The sequence below is a fragment of the Anolis carolinensis genome, chromosome 2, assembly GCF_035594765.1.
Source record: "Anolis carolinensis isolate JA03-04 chromosome 2, rAnoCar3.1.pri, whole genome shotgun sequence".
Lineage (NCBI taxonomy): Eukaryota > Metazoa > Chordata > Lepidosauria > Squamata > Dactyloidae > Anolis > Anolis carolinensis.
The window spans coordinates 47,896,948-47,911,721 of NC_085842.1; the positions used below are offsets into that span (position 1 = coordinate 47,896,948).

General features: G+C 41.3%; 1 protein-coding gene across 1 annotated transcript in view; it reads right to left on the reverse strand.

Annotated features, from left to right (window-relative positions):
• rybp (RING1 and YY1 binding protein) overlaps positions 1-12,372 on the reverse strand; it is a 69,848-nt gene extending 57,476 nt beyond the window's left edge. Inside the window, exons 1-2 of the mRNA XM_003217792.4 lie at positions 11,830-12,372; positions 10,088-10,213 (exon numbers count right to left, since the gene is read on the reverse strand). Coding sequence (XP_003217840.1) covers positions 10,088-10,213; positions 11,830-11,861 — 158 coding nt within the window. The 5' untranslated portion in view covers positions 11,862-12,372. The remainder of the gene's footprint in view (positions 1-10,087; positions 10,214-11,829) is intronic.
• Positions 12,373-14,774: the final 2,402 nt, after the last annotated feature.

The following is a 14,774-nucleotide window of genomic DNA, read 5'->3' on the forward strand; positions in this document are numbered from 1 at the left end:
CGTCTAAGTCATTAATAAAGATATTGAACAGAACTGGGCCCAGGACGGAACCCTGCGGCACTCCACTCGTGACTTCTTTCCAAAATGAAGATGACGCATTGGTGAGCACCCTTTGGGTTCGTTCGCTTAGCCAATTACAGATCCACCTAACCGTAGTTTTGTCTAGCCCACATTTTACTAGTTTGTTTGCCAGAAGGTCATGGGGGACTTTGTCGAAGGCCTTACTGAAATCCAGGTAGGCTACATCCACAGCGTTCCCTGTATCAACCCAACTCGTAACTCTATCGAAAAAAGAGATCAGATTAGTCTGGGCATGACTTGTTTTTAGTAAATCCGTGTTAGCTATTAGCAATGACTGCATTTGTTTCTAGATGTTCGCAGACCACTTCCTTAATGATCTTTTCCAGGATCTTGCCTGGTATCGACGTGAGGCTGACCGGATGGTAATTGCTTGGGTCGTTCTTTTGTCCCTTCTTGAAGATAGGGACCACATTCGCCCTCCTCCAATCTGCTGGGACTTCTCCTGTTCTCCAAGAACTCTCGAAGATAATTGCCAGTGGTTCTGAAATAACCTCAGCTAGTTCCTTCAATACTCTTGGATGTCGCTGATCTGGCCCTGGGAACTTGAATTAGTTTGGAGAGGCCAGGTGTTCCTGAACAACTTGTTTCCCTATTTGGGGTTGGATTTCCCGTAATCCTTCATCCAATCCATGTTGCTGAGGTTGAGGCTGGCTTTGTTTTTGTGAGAAGACCGAGAAGACTTAACAAAAGGACAGCATATGGTTAAAAATACTGAGACCTTTCATAAAAACAGAAAATTGCAATTCTAAGAACAATCTCTACTGAATATATAGGGATTTACATTTGGGTAGGTATGTATGCAGTTGAATTATGAAACGCATATGAACATAGCTGTGTCAACATCCCTTTCTTTCAAGGAATTGAGCAAGCTGGATATTTAAAAGAGGGTTCTTTTGGTCATTGTGTTCTACATTGGGATTGTCTTCCAAGTGAAGCTAATGCTCATATTCTTTTTGCACCAGGTAAAAAAACCTATGAAATGTATGGGGTCATGATAAGTTGACATGTGACTTGAAGAAACATACACACTATCATTTCACTTTTTCAGGGCATTTGTTATCTTGTTTGAAACTACAGTAGAGTCTCACTTATCCAACATAAACAGGCCAGCAGAACGTTGGATAAGCGAGTATGTTGGACAATAAGGAGAGATTAAGGAGAAGCCTATTAAACACCAAATTAGATTATGATTTTACAAATTAAGCACCAAAACATCATGTTATACAACAAATTTGACAGAAAAAGTAGTTCAATACACAGTAATGCTATGTAGTATTTACAAATCTAGCACCAAAATATCACGATGTATTGAAAACATTGACTACAAAAATGCGTTGGATAATCCAGAACGTTGGATAAGTGAATGTTGGATAAGTGAGACTCTACTGTAGTTGTATTTGTGGCTGTCATTATTTTTGGTTTGCTTTACTGGTTCATTGTTGTATTGTTGTTTTGCTTTTGTATAAACTGTATTTATATTTTACATTTTCTTGTAAACTGCTTTAAGGATTGACCATGCTATATACATGTATAGCAAACTATATGTCCATCCCTTCACATAAGAGTATGACAAATGTAGCAAATATGTCTTCAACATGTCTTCAAAGCTTATGCAATCGAAGTCTGATTTTCTCTCTAATACATTAGATGAGACACTCACTTAGCACACTGTTATCATGCATTTTTGTAAAAACACAAATGGGTTTTATGATTTTTTAAATGTTCTTTTAAAAACTAATCAGGTGAATACAAATCAGTTGCTGTACATCAGAATGGACCATCAGAACTAGACATTTAGAACTATACAGTATCCATCAACGGAGGGAGGCTGAAGTGGCATAGGTAACCTGTATAAATTCTACTGTATGTCAAAAGCTACTTGTTATGAAAGAAATGTACACCTTTTCAAGTGACCTACATTCTGCAAGAGAGACCCACTGACCTACAGAACCACTTCAAAGCTCAAAAGTAGGTCACTGGGTTTCACTATTTTTAAGCTTTACACTCTGGAAAAGACACACATTGACTATGTCTAAAGACAAATGCATATTACAGAGGAACTCCACATGCAACAATCTAGTTCTCTTCGAAACACTGTACAGCACACAATGCTTATCTTTCAAGCCACGTGACTGACTTCTATTTCTGTTAAAGGAACAAAGTAAATAGTGGTATTATTTCTCAACAGGTGCCTAATATAGTTTTATTGCTAATGTAGAAACCAACAGTCAGTGAAAGATACACACATAGAAGAAAGGCTCTGACTACAAACTGAACACATCTGCCTGACATGGCAACCCAGGGACCCGTGGGAACCTTGGCTTCCTGTGCACAGTTTGACTGCTCCTGCTGTTAAGAAACAGTGGAAGTGGCTAAGCTTTGCCCCATGGTTTGCTTATTCTGTCATGTAAACCCAGGCTATGGTTGTCATGTGAACCCATTCTATGTTAACAGCTGTTTGCCGCTTTCTCTCCTGACAATCAGATGTACCGCATCAGAAACGGCCTGCTTACCTTAGGAAAAACGTGAGCAACGTGATTCACGACAGACATATAGAAAAATATAGTTTGGAGAAAGAAATGAAGAAGCTTTGTCTCTTCCTTACAGTATTTTAAGCCACAAAGAGAAAGTGTGTAAGAGGACTGATTCAGAAGAGATAAAAGGATGCATCTACAGAGGACCCACTACAGATACAAATAAAACACTGACAATCATGCCTCGTATTATTAATCTGCATGCCTCAGTGTGTTTCCTATTCATACTGCTACCATTTGCTAATATGGGATATGACGATCTGTGGTAGCTGGGAATTGTGGATCTGGATTCTGCAGATCCCGAGATACACTACTCAAGCTCTTATGCCATAATAGTTCTCATCAATTATCTTCCATGTAGTTATTCACCATGCAAATGTTGAGTTGCAGGGGACTGACTACTTCAAAACATACTGAAACTCTTGAGAATACTGTACTGTAAAATGGAAGATGTAGATGCCACTCGTGAATTTTGTGCTTTCAAAAGGGAAAATTGACTGTGCCAACAGTTATACTATTACAGAATTCAACTTCCCTTCTTGTCACTAGTCCTATCCCAACTACTAGATTTTAAGCTACAAGTTCTTTGGAGAAGAGATCACTTTTTAAATTATTATTCTACAGCTTTTTGTGTACACTGAGACTCTATATACAATAGAAGAAACATTACCCAACTACCACCATCTCTTATTCTGGAAGCAATGTATGGACAACTTATTTATTTATTTACAACATTTTTACCCCGCCTTTCTCACCCGAGGGGACTCAAGGTGGCTAACAACAACTGGCAAAAATTCAATGCCCAAATAAAATCAATAAAAATCAACAATACATCTAAAACAATTAACAATAATTGATAAAAACACACATACAAGCTTAAAACATATAGTTACTTAACTTATCGAGGAAGAAGACTATAAACATTTTTAAAATTTATTAAAATTTATACACTCAACTCTTAACACTTTGCATCACTTTTAATCCATGCATTATACAGTCTTGCTTTATCCCAATTCACATAAATGAGAAAGAACCGTTAGGAATGAAGGATATGGGGGGATCCCATTTCTTCTGATCATACTGCCCTATCATACAAGAGCAAAAGTATATGCACTCCAATGAAACCATACTGCATTCCCACCTGCATAGTTAAGGATTGCTATGCATAGCATCGCAATTTATAAGATACATTAAACCAACTCAGCCAAGACAAAACTTCTGTGGTTACTATTAATTTTCTATACCAATATACACCTACATAAGCATTTTCCTTCATGACAGAAGAGTCTTTAGTAAAACATAAAAAACGGGAGATGAACACCAAGAAAGCTTGTTGAGTATTTCTCCAACTGCCCTCCCACTTTTTCCTAATGAGAAAAAAAACTAAATATGACTCAAAAGACCCTTTGGTTAGACAAGGGGAGAGAAAACTTATCTTTAGAGCAAAATGGGAAAACTGGTGGAAGGAACTGAACTCTTCTTGCGTAAAACAGTTCCCTTCTCTATATTCTCCCCTCCCCATTTTATCCAGGTTGATTCTTGGCATCAGATGAAATAAATCATGGGAGAGCACAATGCCCCCAGGTAGACAATAATTACGATAGCAGACATGAGAATGTATCACACTGGTGCTGTAGGCTAGATTTCAGAGGATGGAACTGGCAAAATCAATTTTGAGGACTCTTTGCCTAAGAAAATCCTAAGAAAAATTCATGAGATTGCCATAAGTCAACTGGTAGCATAGCACATAAAACACACACACACTACTCATGCATCCTTTGTTTTTGTTCTAAAACCTGGACTCTTCGCCTTTTTTTGTCTGACTAGGGTTAACTTTGTGGCCCTAAATACCCTAAAGGCAACAAATCCATTCTGATCTTGTAAACTAAATAGGGTCAATGAGACTCCGCCAATGTTGTAGGCTATTTTTAGAGGAAGAAATTGGGAAATACAATTCTCAGTATTCCTTGCCTAAGAAAACCCTATGAAATTCATGGAGTTATTATAAGTCAAGACTTGAGCACACTTACACACACATGGCCATGACAGAAGAAGAGAGTTCTATCTAGGGCAGAAATGTTATGTTCAAAATTTCTAAAACGTTTGGTTTACTATTCATGTGCAGCAGAATTGCATACACTGTTCCATAATCCTCACTCGCTTCTTCCTAGCAGCAGAAGCAACACAGCCAAGAAGAAAAGAAATACTTCCTTGTTATGGTTAATCCTGAACACTGTTTTACCACTCTCCTAACAAATCAAATATGGTTTATCTCTCCACACAAATTTCTAAGTTTGTTAGGGGAACAAGAAACAAGTCTGATTTAGACATAACAGAAATTTGGGGGTTTTTTTTCAAAAATTAATTTAGATGCTCTTATTGAGGGGAATAGCCAGATTGGGGAAATTGAAGAAGATGCAGATTTTTGATTTTGCACTTTGCTTATCATTAGGCCCAAAAATGGTGCATTAAATTAAACAAGCAGGCACTTTTAAAACAAATAAGAGAACAATGTCTAGCTCTAACATTAAAATGCAGCTAAAATAAATGTCAAAGTTGTTGAATGTGGACAGGTAACAGAAAATGTATTAGGACAAGGACCTATTAAATCCCATCACAAAACAGAAAGCTTATTCATATAGCCACACTGTACAGCCCTACAGATATAATACAATTAACATTTTTCTTAACACATGATTCTAAGCATCATGGGAGGGAAGGATTGGTGTGTGTGTGTGGGGGGGGGGGGGGGAATCAAAGGTTGCTTTACATATAAAATCTTCAGATCCATACTGCCTTGATGCCAAGAACATCTGGCATTGAGGAAATTACCAGATCTGTATAAAACTGGCTTCTGGCAGGAAGCATCAGTATCACTACCATTGTTAGTTATTGCCACTATTATTGCTTCTGATTTTGCAAGGTGTCCATGTATACTCCCTGGCACAAGTGCTAAACCGACCAAACTGCTTGCACTATAGTGGTTTGACTCAATAGGACCTTGGCTGATATCACTAACAACAAAACACTTATATGTTTACAGGCACCTTTCAGTTAAGAAAGAATCTAACAAAGAACTCCATGTCTGCCTAATGCCACCTTTGCCTCATAGTCCATTTAGTTGGATGTTTTTAAGTATACACAGGGTTGAAGGTATGGTGAGGGGGATGGAGGTGGAAAAACAACGTGCATTGTTGAGTTGCACTATTGTGTATGAAGTAAAAACAATACAATAAAGTCTGATCTGGAAAAGAAAGGGATGCTGTTTCGGTTTCTGGTACATTTATGGGGGAACATATGCTTACTTAACTGAAGTATACCTGTACATTGAAATGAACTCCAGTAAACCCAGTAGGATCAACTCCTCACAGGTACAGAACTGCAGCCTAACTGTATAGCAATTCATTAAATTAAAAACAAATAACAACTATAGAGGAAGACTTAACTTCTCTTTGAACTATACAAATTATTATTAAAGGTGAATGGGTATGAATGATGAAGTTAAGAGCCAACATGGTGTTACAGGTGAATGTTGGACTACCACTCTGAAAACCAGGATTCGAATCCCCATTGGGCCATGGGAAGCCACTAGGTGGCCTTGGGCAAGTTATAAACTCTCCGCTCCAGAAAAAGACAAAAGCAATCCCCCATGAACAAATTCTGCCAAGAAAACATGTGACAGATTGACTTTAGGGTAATCTTAAGTCAGAAATGACTTGAAGGCACACAACAAAATAAATAAAATTAGTATTTTATTGTCGTTTTGTGCCTAACCTATTTAGTTTTAAATAAAGACCTGGAAATATCCAATTAGCCCTAAAACGCAATGCTAGAAGATTAAGAATCCAGAATATTTTCAGTCTTCTGCAGGACTGGGTCTTTAGATATTTATCCATCTCTTAGAAATTTCAAATTTTTTTATGGCCCTCACAAGCTTGATCCTCCAGAAAACAAGGTGAAAGTCTACAATGATAAGCTACACAAGGTCTCCTGAGCTGTCTCATTCTCTGTTCTATTATAATCCCTTTATATCTCTAGACTATGCCCCTCTCTTCTTTTCTCATGAGTGAAGCCAAAACCACAGTAATGTAAGGGTGTGGTGGACAGCTGCAATCTCTGTGGTACAGGTTAGGAAAGGGTTTAGTAGGTATGTCATTTCAGTAAGTTGCTACTGTTGTATGTTCTAAAATCACAATTTAAGTCATCTAAAATGAAAAAGTATTAAATTAGATGTCTCCAATATTATATTACAATACTTAAAAATTTGAACACAGATAAATTGCAAAGTATGCTTTTGAAATTTAAAGAACATTAGGTTCTAGTAGTAACTTACATCCAAGAGCAGTTTCATATAAGTTATACTCTTTTGCTACATCATAATTATAAATCACCCTTCTATATTAAACTCATTTGGAAACTCCAGGATATTTTTTCAGTGAGATACCATGAGAGACTTTCAGTATCAGTCATAAACCACCCCTTCTTTCCCTAAACACATTAACTCTTCAAATGTTAATTAGTTCATAATCCACAAGAGTCTACAAAACACAAACCAAGGCCACCTAGCAAGCCACATTACAAGCCCCTGATTTGAAACTACCTAATCCATACAAACTGACTTGATGGGAACACAGGTACTATTCCTGTTCTCCCACCACCGATTTCCCTTGCTTTGTTTGTACAGCTTAATAAAGAACATTATAGACCAAAAGGAAGGATAAGTAATGTGTTTGCCCCAAATAATTTATCCTTAGACTATTTCTTGCACTATTTCATATTTTACATATGCAAACCCACCTTGCCTTTGCTGTTCAAGCAAACATAACAGGACTGGAAGAAGCAATTTGTCTTTCTCTCCAAAATTTCAGGGATCTCTACTTCATCCCATACCAACTTAACAGATCCCTTCTGCATAGTATTGGGGACTGCTATAGAAGCTCAGGGGAGGAAGGAGTTTGCTGGCTTGCTCATACATAAACCAGCCTATTATAAACTATCAGATATTACTATTGTTTTACACTCTAGCTCTGCCTCTAATCTAAAAAACAACACTCAAAACTACTAGCTTGCCACAGAAGAACTGAGTTATCTCATACTATTTCAGTAAATATCAGCAGGACATTTTGTATAACAGAATATACAACAGATTGTGTCATCAGATGCAAACACACTATATATAATCATTTTCAGACATTATGTGTGTTGGGGGGACTCAACACATACAATAACTGTCAACCCTGAGTCACAACAAGGATTTTAATATAATATTCAGTATTCAGCTACTGTCAGTTGTTTACATCATTTAGTTTCAGTTTATACATAACACTTAAAATACCCTTCTAGTATGAAATGTCATAAATGTCACTGATACCCACTTATTATAAAAGCATATAGTGACATCCTTTATTGAGCACATGGATTAAACACACATAATATTGACTCTGGTGAAACTATACTCACAAAGGCAGCTAAAAGCTAGAAATGGAAACCCTGCATCATATTTTACTACTGTATGTTGTAAATAACTTGTATTAAGAAATGTTTTAAAAAAATCTTGTACTTCTAGTAACCATTTGCAAACTGTGGTAACTATGTCTCCAATGAAAGTTCTCCATTAACATTCAGCTTAAGAATAAATATACAGTAGAGTCTCACTCATCCAAGCCTCGCTTATCCAAGCCTCTGGATAATCCAAGCCATTTTTGTAGTAAATGTTTTCAATATATTGTGATATTTTGGTGCTAAATTCATAAATATAGTAATTACAACATAACATTTCTGCGTATTGAACTACTTTTTCTGTCAAATTTGTTGTATAACATGAAGTTTTGGTGCTTAATTTGTAAAATCATAACCTAATTTGATGTTTAATAAGCTTTTCCCTAATCCCTCATTATCCAAGTTATTCACTTATCCAAGCTTCTGCAGGCCCGTTTAGCTTGGATAAGTGAGACTCTACGGTATAATTAAATAGAATTAGATGTAATGCTTTTTCTCACTCCAGTACCTGGCTGTTCACAGGACAGTTTGTTTTTTTTTGTTTTTGTTTTTGCTTGAAGGGCCAATAATTAATAAATAAGGAGCACATACAACTTTTCATACACAGGAAATGCTCAATTTCTATATATCTCAAGACACTGTTATTGAGGGCCTTGGAAGTATGTTTCGCCTCATTTCACATCATTCAGAAGTACAAAATGCATTATTCAAACTTGACATCTACTTCTTAAAACCGAAAACACTGAAACTAGGGTCATTTTAAAAATAGTCACTAAAATATGGTTGGATTACACAGATTACCCCAGGATATAGATCAAACCTACAAGCTACCACAACTGCCCATTCCTGTTAAGCAACCAGTACGAAATGCTGATCTTGCAGATGGAGCTCTAACAACAGGGTATCCCTAAAGAAAGTGACCGTATTCATATGCTATAGCCACAGCTATGATATACATTGGGCCTTACAATGTAATCCAGCATAGCAAGGATGTGTGGACTAGCTATCTTAAGTTCGAAAGGGGAATTACAAATGAATTAAAGAACAGGCATAAGAGTTCTAAGTGTTATCCTATAACACCAAAATAATGTGTTCTTGTCAAATAAACTTCTGATCAAGATTTATTTTTCTGATTAAAACTCCCACCTTAATACAGACCAATGCCAATTTCACTATTCTGAAAGAAACGCTAAGCCAGGGCATGGGCAAACTTGTGCCCTCCAGGTATTTTGAACTTCCAACTCCCACAATTACAATTTTGAGAGTTGGAAGCCCAAAATACCTGGAGGGCCCAAGTTTGCCCATGCCTGCACTAAGCCATCTACGTTAGTTTAACATTTTGAAATAATTGTTAGAAATTTTGCATAAATCAATTAGAAAGAGGGGTGAGATCTCATATTCTAAGAAATCTACATCATTTCTACACCTTTGTGGCATGCATGACCTGTGAAGTGAGATGTGCAATGGAAGCAGCCCTACACACAACTTTATGTCTGTGCAAGTCTATCTACCCTTCATGTTGTTCTAGAGGACACAGGTATATACGAAGCTCCTTCATTATACACAAAACTAACATTCCAGAACATAATGAAAATAATATTTTGAAGCCATATTTGTACAATACTCATATTTATTTTATCAGCCATGAGAAAAGGGGTGAGAAGTACTCAAGGGCTTTAAAAAACCCTAAATCAAATTGAAACAGAAAATTGAGCTTCCAATATATCAATGACATGAGAGACCCAGCAACCTCTATTTACTTTCAAAATATGACATATAACAATGTCAACTGTTCTTCATCTGTAAAACATTTGATTTTGACTGTGTACTTGAAAGGTCATAGCACGAAACATGGATTTAAACATTCTTCCAAAATGAATTTATTTCTTGCTTCTGCCACAACAGTAAATCAACAAGTCAACATCATGACAAATACATGAGAGAAACAACTGTATTGTAATGTGATAATGTACCTTGTAGAGGTGCCTTTCCTGACATCACATATGCTGCATTTAAAGGCTTCAGCACTGTTCCTAAAGGTGCAGACACTACAATCCCAAAAGCCTTCATCGGCTGCAGGTTTTGCTTGCCTTTTTGGCCTTGAGAAGTGCATATAGGAAAGAAGGGGGAGAGTGGAGGAGGAGGTAAGAAGAAAAGAAATAAAATATGCATTAGAAACGAGATCATAAAACTAGGTTGTTTCATGCTACATTCTACTTTGCTTTGCCTGACTCTTTCCTGAAAAGTAACCACATTTTTGACTGGGGGGGGGGGGGTATCTAAAAGCTAAAATTCCACTTTGTTTTCTCCCCCCAATGGCACACATATCCTGCCCTATACCCAACCTTGCTCATCACCACATCCGTTCCTAAAAGAAAAAAGGGGATGTTTCCCCTCAATCTTTAATCCCAAGACAGTCAATTTCCAGGCTACCCACTAAATCAGGAAAGAAGGATGCAGGAAGGTATGTATCTTCTGGGTGCTTGTCGCCCTCCCTCTTTCTTCTTTTTGTGTGTGTAGAAGGGAGAAGAGGCAAGGAGGACGGGTGTTTGTACTTTAAAGGATTGTAGGCGTGTCCCTCCATGCGCCCCCTCCGTCCGCCTGTCTGTCTGCCTGCCTCCTTTACCTTGTTAAATCTCCCTTTGTCTGGAAGAAGTCAGTGTGAGGGGATGAGGAGTGTGTCTGCGTGTGTGTACATACATGCGAGAGAGAAAGAGAGTGAGGAGGAGCCGCCATAGCTGCTCCAACACCAGATTAGCCCTGGCACCAACACACAGAGGAAAAACAAACACTTCTCGATTTTACACACTCCATCTTAAGAGCCACCCTGGGCACAAAACACAAGCCTTCGCCCTCCTCAAACCCCCCTTTCAGTACATCTCCATCAAAAGCCCCAGCTCCTTCACAATTGAAAACAAGGAGTTTTCTGTACCTGCTTCAAACCAGCTCTCCTCACTTCCACCATCTTAAAAGCCCCCCCCCCCAACCCCTTTTCAGTCCTTCTGGCCAATTCCCAACACAATTGAAAGCAAGGAGTTTTCTATACCTGCTTCACGGGCAGGGAAACAACATCGTTTCACTTCCTCCATCTTAAAAGCCCCAACAAAAAAAAACCCTTTTCAGTACATCCCTACCAAAGGTTCCAGCTTCTCCTGCCGATTTTCCCAGCACAATTGAAAAACAAGGGAGTTTTCTCTACCTGCTCCAGGGGCAGCTCTTCTCCTCACTTCCTCCATCTTATGAGCAACACCCCAAAAAACCCTTTTCGCTCCATTTCAGTCAATTCCCTACCAACATAAGGAGCCTCCAGCTTTTCCTGCCAATTTCGCCACACAATTGAACAGCAAGACTTTTTTCTCTACCTGCCTCGAGGGCAAGGAAAGGCAAGCACTTCCTCCATCTTAAGAGCCCCCTCCTCCTCCTCCTCGCACGACAACCACCTCGGGGCCTTGTCCCTCGGCGCGGCGCCTCCTCCTCCTCCTCCCCAGAGCACACAACCGCCACATTGTTGCGTGTGTGTGTGTGTGTGTTGCGTGCTCTGCCTTCTCTCCCTTCCCCCCCCTCCCCCTTCCTCTTTCTCCTCACACAGCGCACCAACCCTCCTCCATCTTAGGAAGAGAGAGCTCTTTCTCTCGTTCTCTCCGCTCCCCTCCTCCCTCTTCTTCGCCCTCAGTCAGTCAGTCAGTCCTCTTTTTTAAATTCTTCTATTTCTTACCTGGTCGGGCTCTTCTTGTCGCCCATGGTCATGGATCAGTCGAGGCGGAGGGGAAGGAGAATGCCGCCGCCGCCTCCTCCGAAAGGCAGGCTCCGGTTGCTTGCTTTCCAGCCGCTGCTAGGCTCCCGCTCCTGACTAGGGAGCGCAGCAGCAGCCGCGGCAGCAGCAGCAGCAGCAGCAGCCCCGCTCCCTCGCCTTGGCTCCCCCTCCCTCTCTCTCGCTCCAAAGTGGGCGGAGCTCAAGGCCCCTCCTCGGCCAATCGGAACCGCTCGGCTGCAGTGGGCGGGGCTAATCCTGCCAATCAGCCCCTCCCCTCCCCCGGCCTTTGGGGCTCCGCGGGGGCCAAGGGAAGGGGGACGTGCACCCCCTCACAGCTTCACCAGGAGGAGGAGGAGGAATGGTTTTCTTCTGCTTCTCGACGACGAAGCTTCTCCTCCTCCTCGCCGTCGTTGGCCACCCACAAGGAAGGCCAGCGTGTTGACCCCGCCTCTCCTTCCTTCCAAGTCCTGTGCGGAGCGACTCGGGGAATGGGAAACAAGAGGAAGAGGCAGCAGCAGAAGCAGCACCTCGCTCGGCCCTTCTTCTCCTTTCCCCTCACGCTCCTGTGAATGCGCACGCGTGTATATATATATATATATATGTACACACACAAAAGAGTGAAGAAGTGTGTTCGTCACTGAGAGAAGGAGGAAGAGGAGAGGAACATGACGTGTTCGCTGCTCTTAAGTTGGCCACCTAGCCACCCGCCCGCGCGCTCCGTCGGGAACTGTGCTCCCAACCGTCTCTCTCGCGCTCGTGTTCGCACCCAACTGCCGCCCTCGCGCAGAACGTTCGCCCAACCGTCACCAAACCAAACAAAAACCCCGACGCCTTTCCTTCCGAGGCTTGAGGATCGGGATCAGGCCCAGGCGGGGGGAGTGACGTCACCGGGGCAACGGCCCCGCCCCTCGCTCGAAAATGGGTCGCCTGCCTCATCTCGGGGCTCTTCCACACGGCCCAGAATATCAAGGCAGAACATCCCACATTATCTGAACAGATTTATGGCAGTGTGGACTCAGGGCTCTTCCACACAGCCATATAACCCACAATATCAAGGCAGAAAATCCCACGTTATCTGCTTTGAACTGGGATATATGGCAGTGTGGGCTCTGAGCCCTTCCACACAGCCATATAACTCAGGGCCCTTCCACACAGACCTATATCCCAGAATATCAAGGCGGAAAATCCCACGTTATCTGCTTTGAACTGGGTTATCTGAGTCCACACTCAGATAATGTGGGATTTTCCGCCTTGATATTCTGGGATATAGGGCTGTGTGTATCATAGAATAGTAGAGTTCGAAGAGACCTCATGGGTCATCCAGTCCGACCCCCTGCCAAGAAGCAGGAGATCGCATTCAAAGCACACCCGACAGATGGCCATCCAATCTGCTTAAAAGCATCCAAAGAAGGAGCCTCCACCACACTCCGGGGCAGAGAGTTCCACTGCCGAACAGCCCTCACAGTGAGGAAATTCTTCCTGATATTCAGGTGGAATCTCCTTTCCTGTAGTTTGAAGCCATTGTTCCGCGTCCTAGTCTGCAGGGCAGCAGAAAACAAGCTTGCTCCCTCCTCCCTATGATTTCCCCTCATGTCTCCTCTCAGCCTTCTCTTCTGCAGGCTAAACATGCTTAGTTCTTTATGCTGCTCCTCATAGGGCTTGTTCTCCAAACCCTTAATCATTTTAGTTGCCCTCCTCTGGATGGTTTCCAGCTTGTCAATATCTCCCTTAAATTGTGGTGCCCAGAATTGGACTCCTGGAATGTCAAGGGAGAACATCCCACAATATCTGCTTTGAACTAGGGTAGATATATGGCAGTATGGGCTCAGGACTTTTCCACACCACCATATAACTCGGGGCCCTTCCATACACTCATATAACCCAGAATGTCAAGGGAGAACATCCCACAATATCTGCTTTGAACTGGGTTATCTGAGTTCACACTACCATATAATCCAGTTCAATGCGGATAGTATGCAGCTGTGTGGAAAAGGCACTTAGCCTCAATAGGGTGTGTCCACTCTGTAGAATTAATGCAGTTTGACACTGGCACAGCACTATAGAAGCATAGGAATTCTAGTCTTACAAGGCCCTTAGCCTTCCCTAGCACTTATTTAAATGATCCCTCATTGTCCAAGTATGATTGTCTTCCAATTGTAGTGTCTTGGCAGTGGGTACATAGATGACTGTAGAGCCCTATTCTTGACCCGCATGTTCTTCCGCAGTGAGGACATCGTTTTCCAGGTGGAATGTGGTCCTGGTCAGGGTTAGGTTGACGCACCTTCCTCATGGTACGGTTCTCCCTTTTGCCCTCTATTCGTGCCTCTTCAAATTCCACAGCACTGCTGGTCACTGCTGACCTCCAGTTAGAGGGCTCAAGGGCCAGGGCTTCCCAGTACTCGGTGTCTATGCCAGTTTTTAAGGTTAGCTTTAAGCCCATCTTTAAATTTCTTTTTCTATCCACCAACATTCTGCTTTCTGTTCTTGAGTTGGGAGTATAGTAATTGGGAGATGGTGATTGGGTATTCAGACAACGTGGCCAGTCCAGCAGAGTTTATGGCATAGGAGCATCGCTGCTTATGGTCTTTGCTTCTTCTAGCATGCTGACATTTGTTCACCTGTCTTCCCAAGAGATTTGCAGGATTTTTCGGAGGCAACACTGGTGGAATCGTTTCAGGAGTTGCATGTGACATCTGTAAACGGTCCACATTTCGCAGGCATATAACAGGGTTAGAAGGACAATAGCTTTATAAACAAGCACCTTGGTATCTCTACGGATGTCCCGATCCTCAAACACTCTCTGCTTCATTCGGAAAAATGCTGCACTCACACAGCTCTGGCAGTGTTGTATTTCAGTGCCAATGTAGACTTTTGTGGAGACGTGGCTGACAAGGTAGTGGAAATGG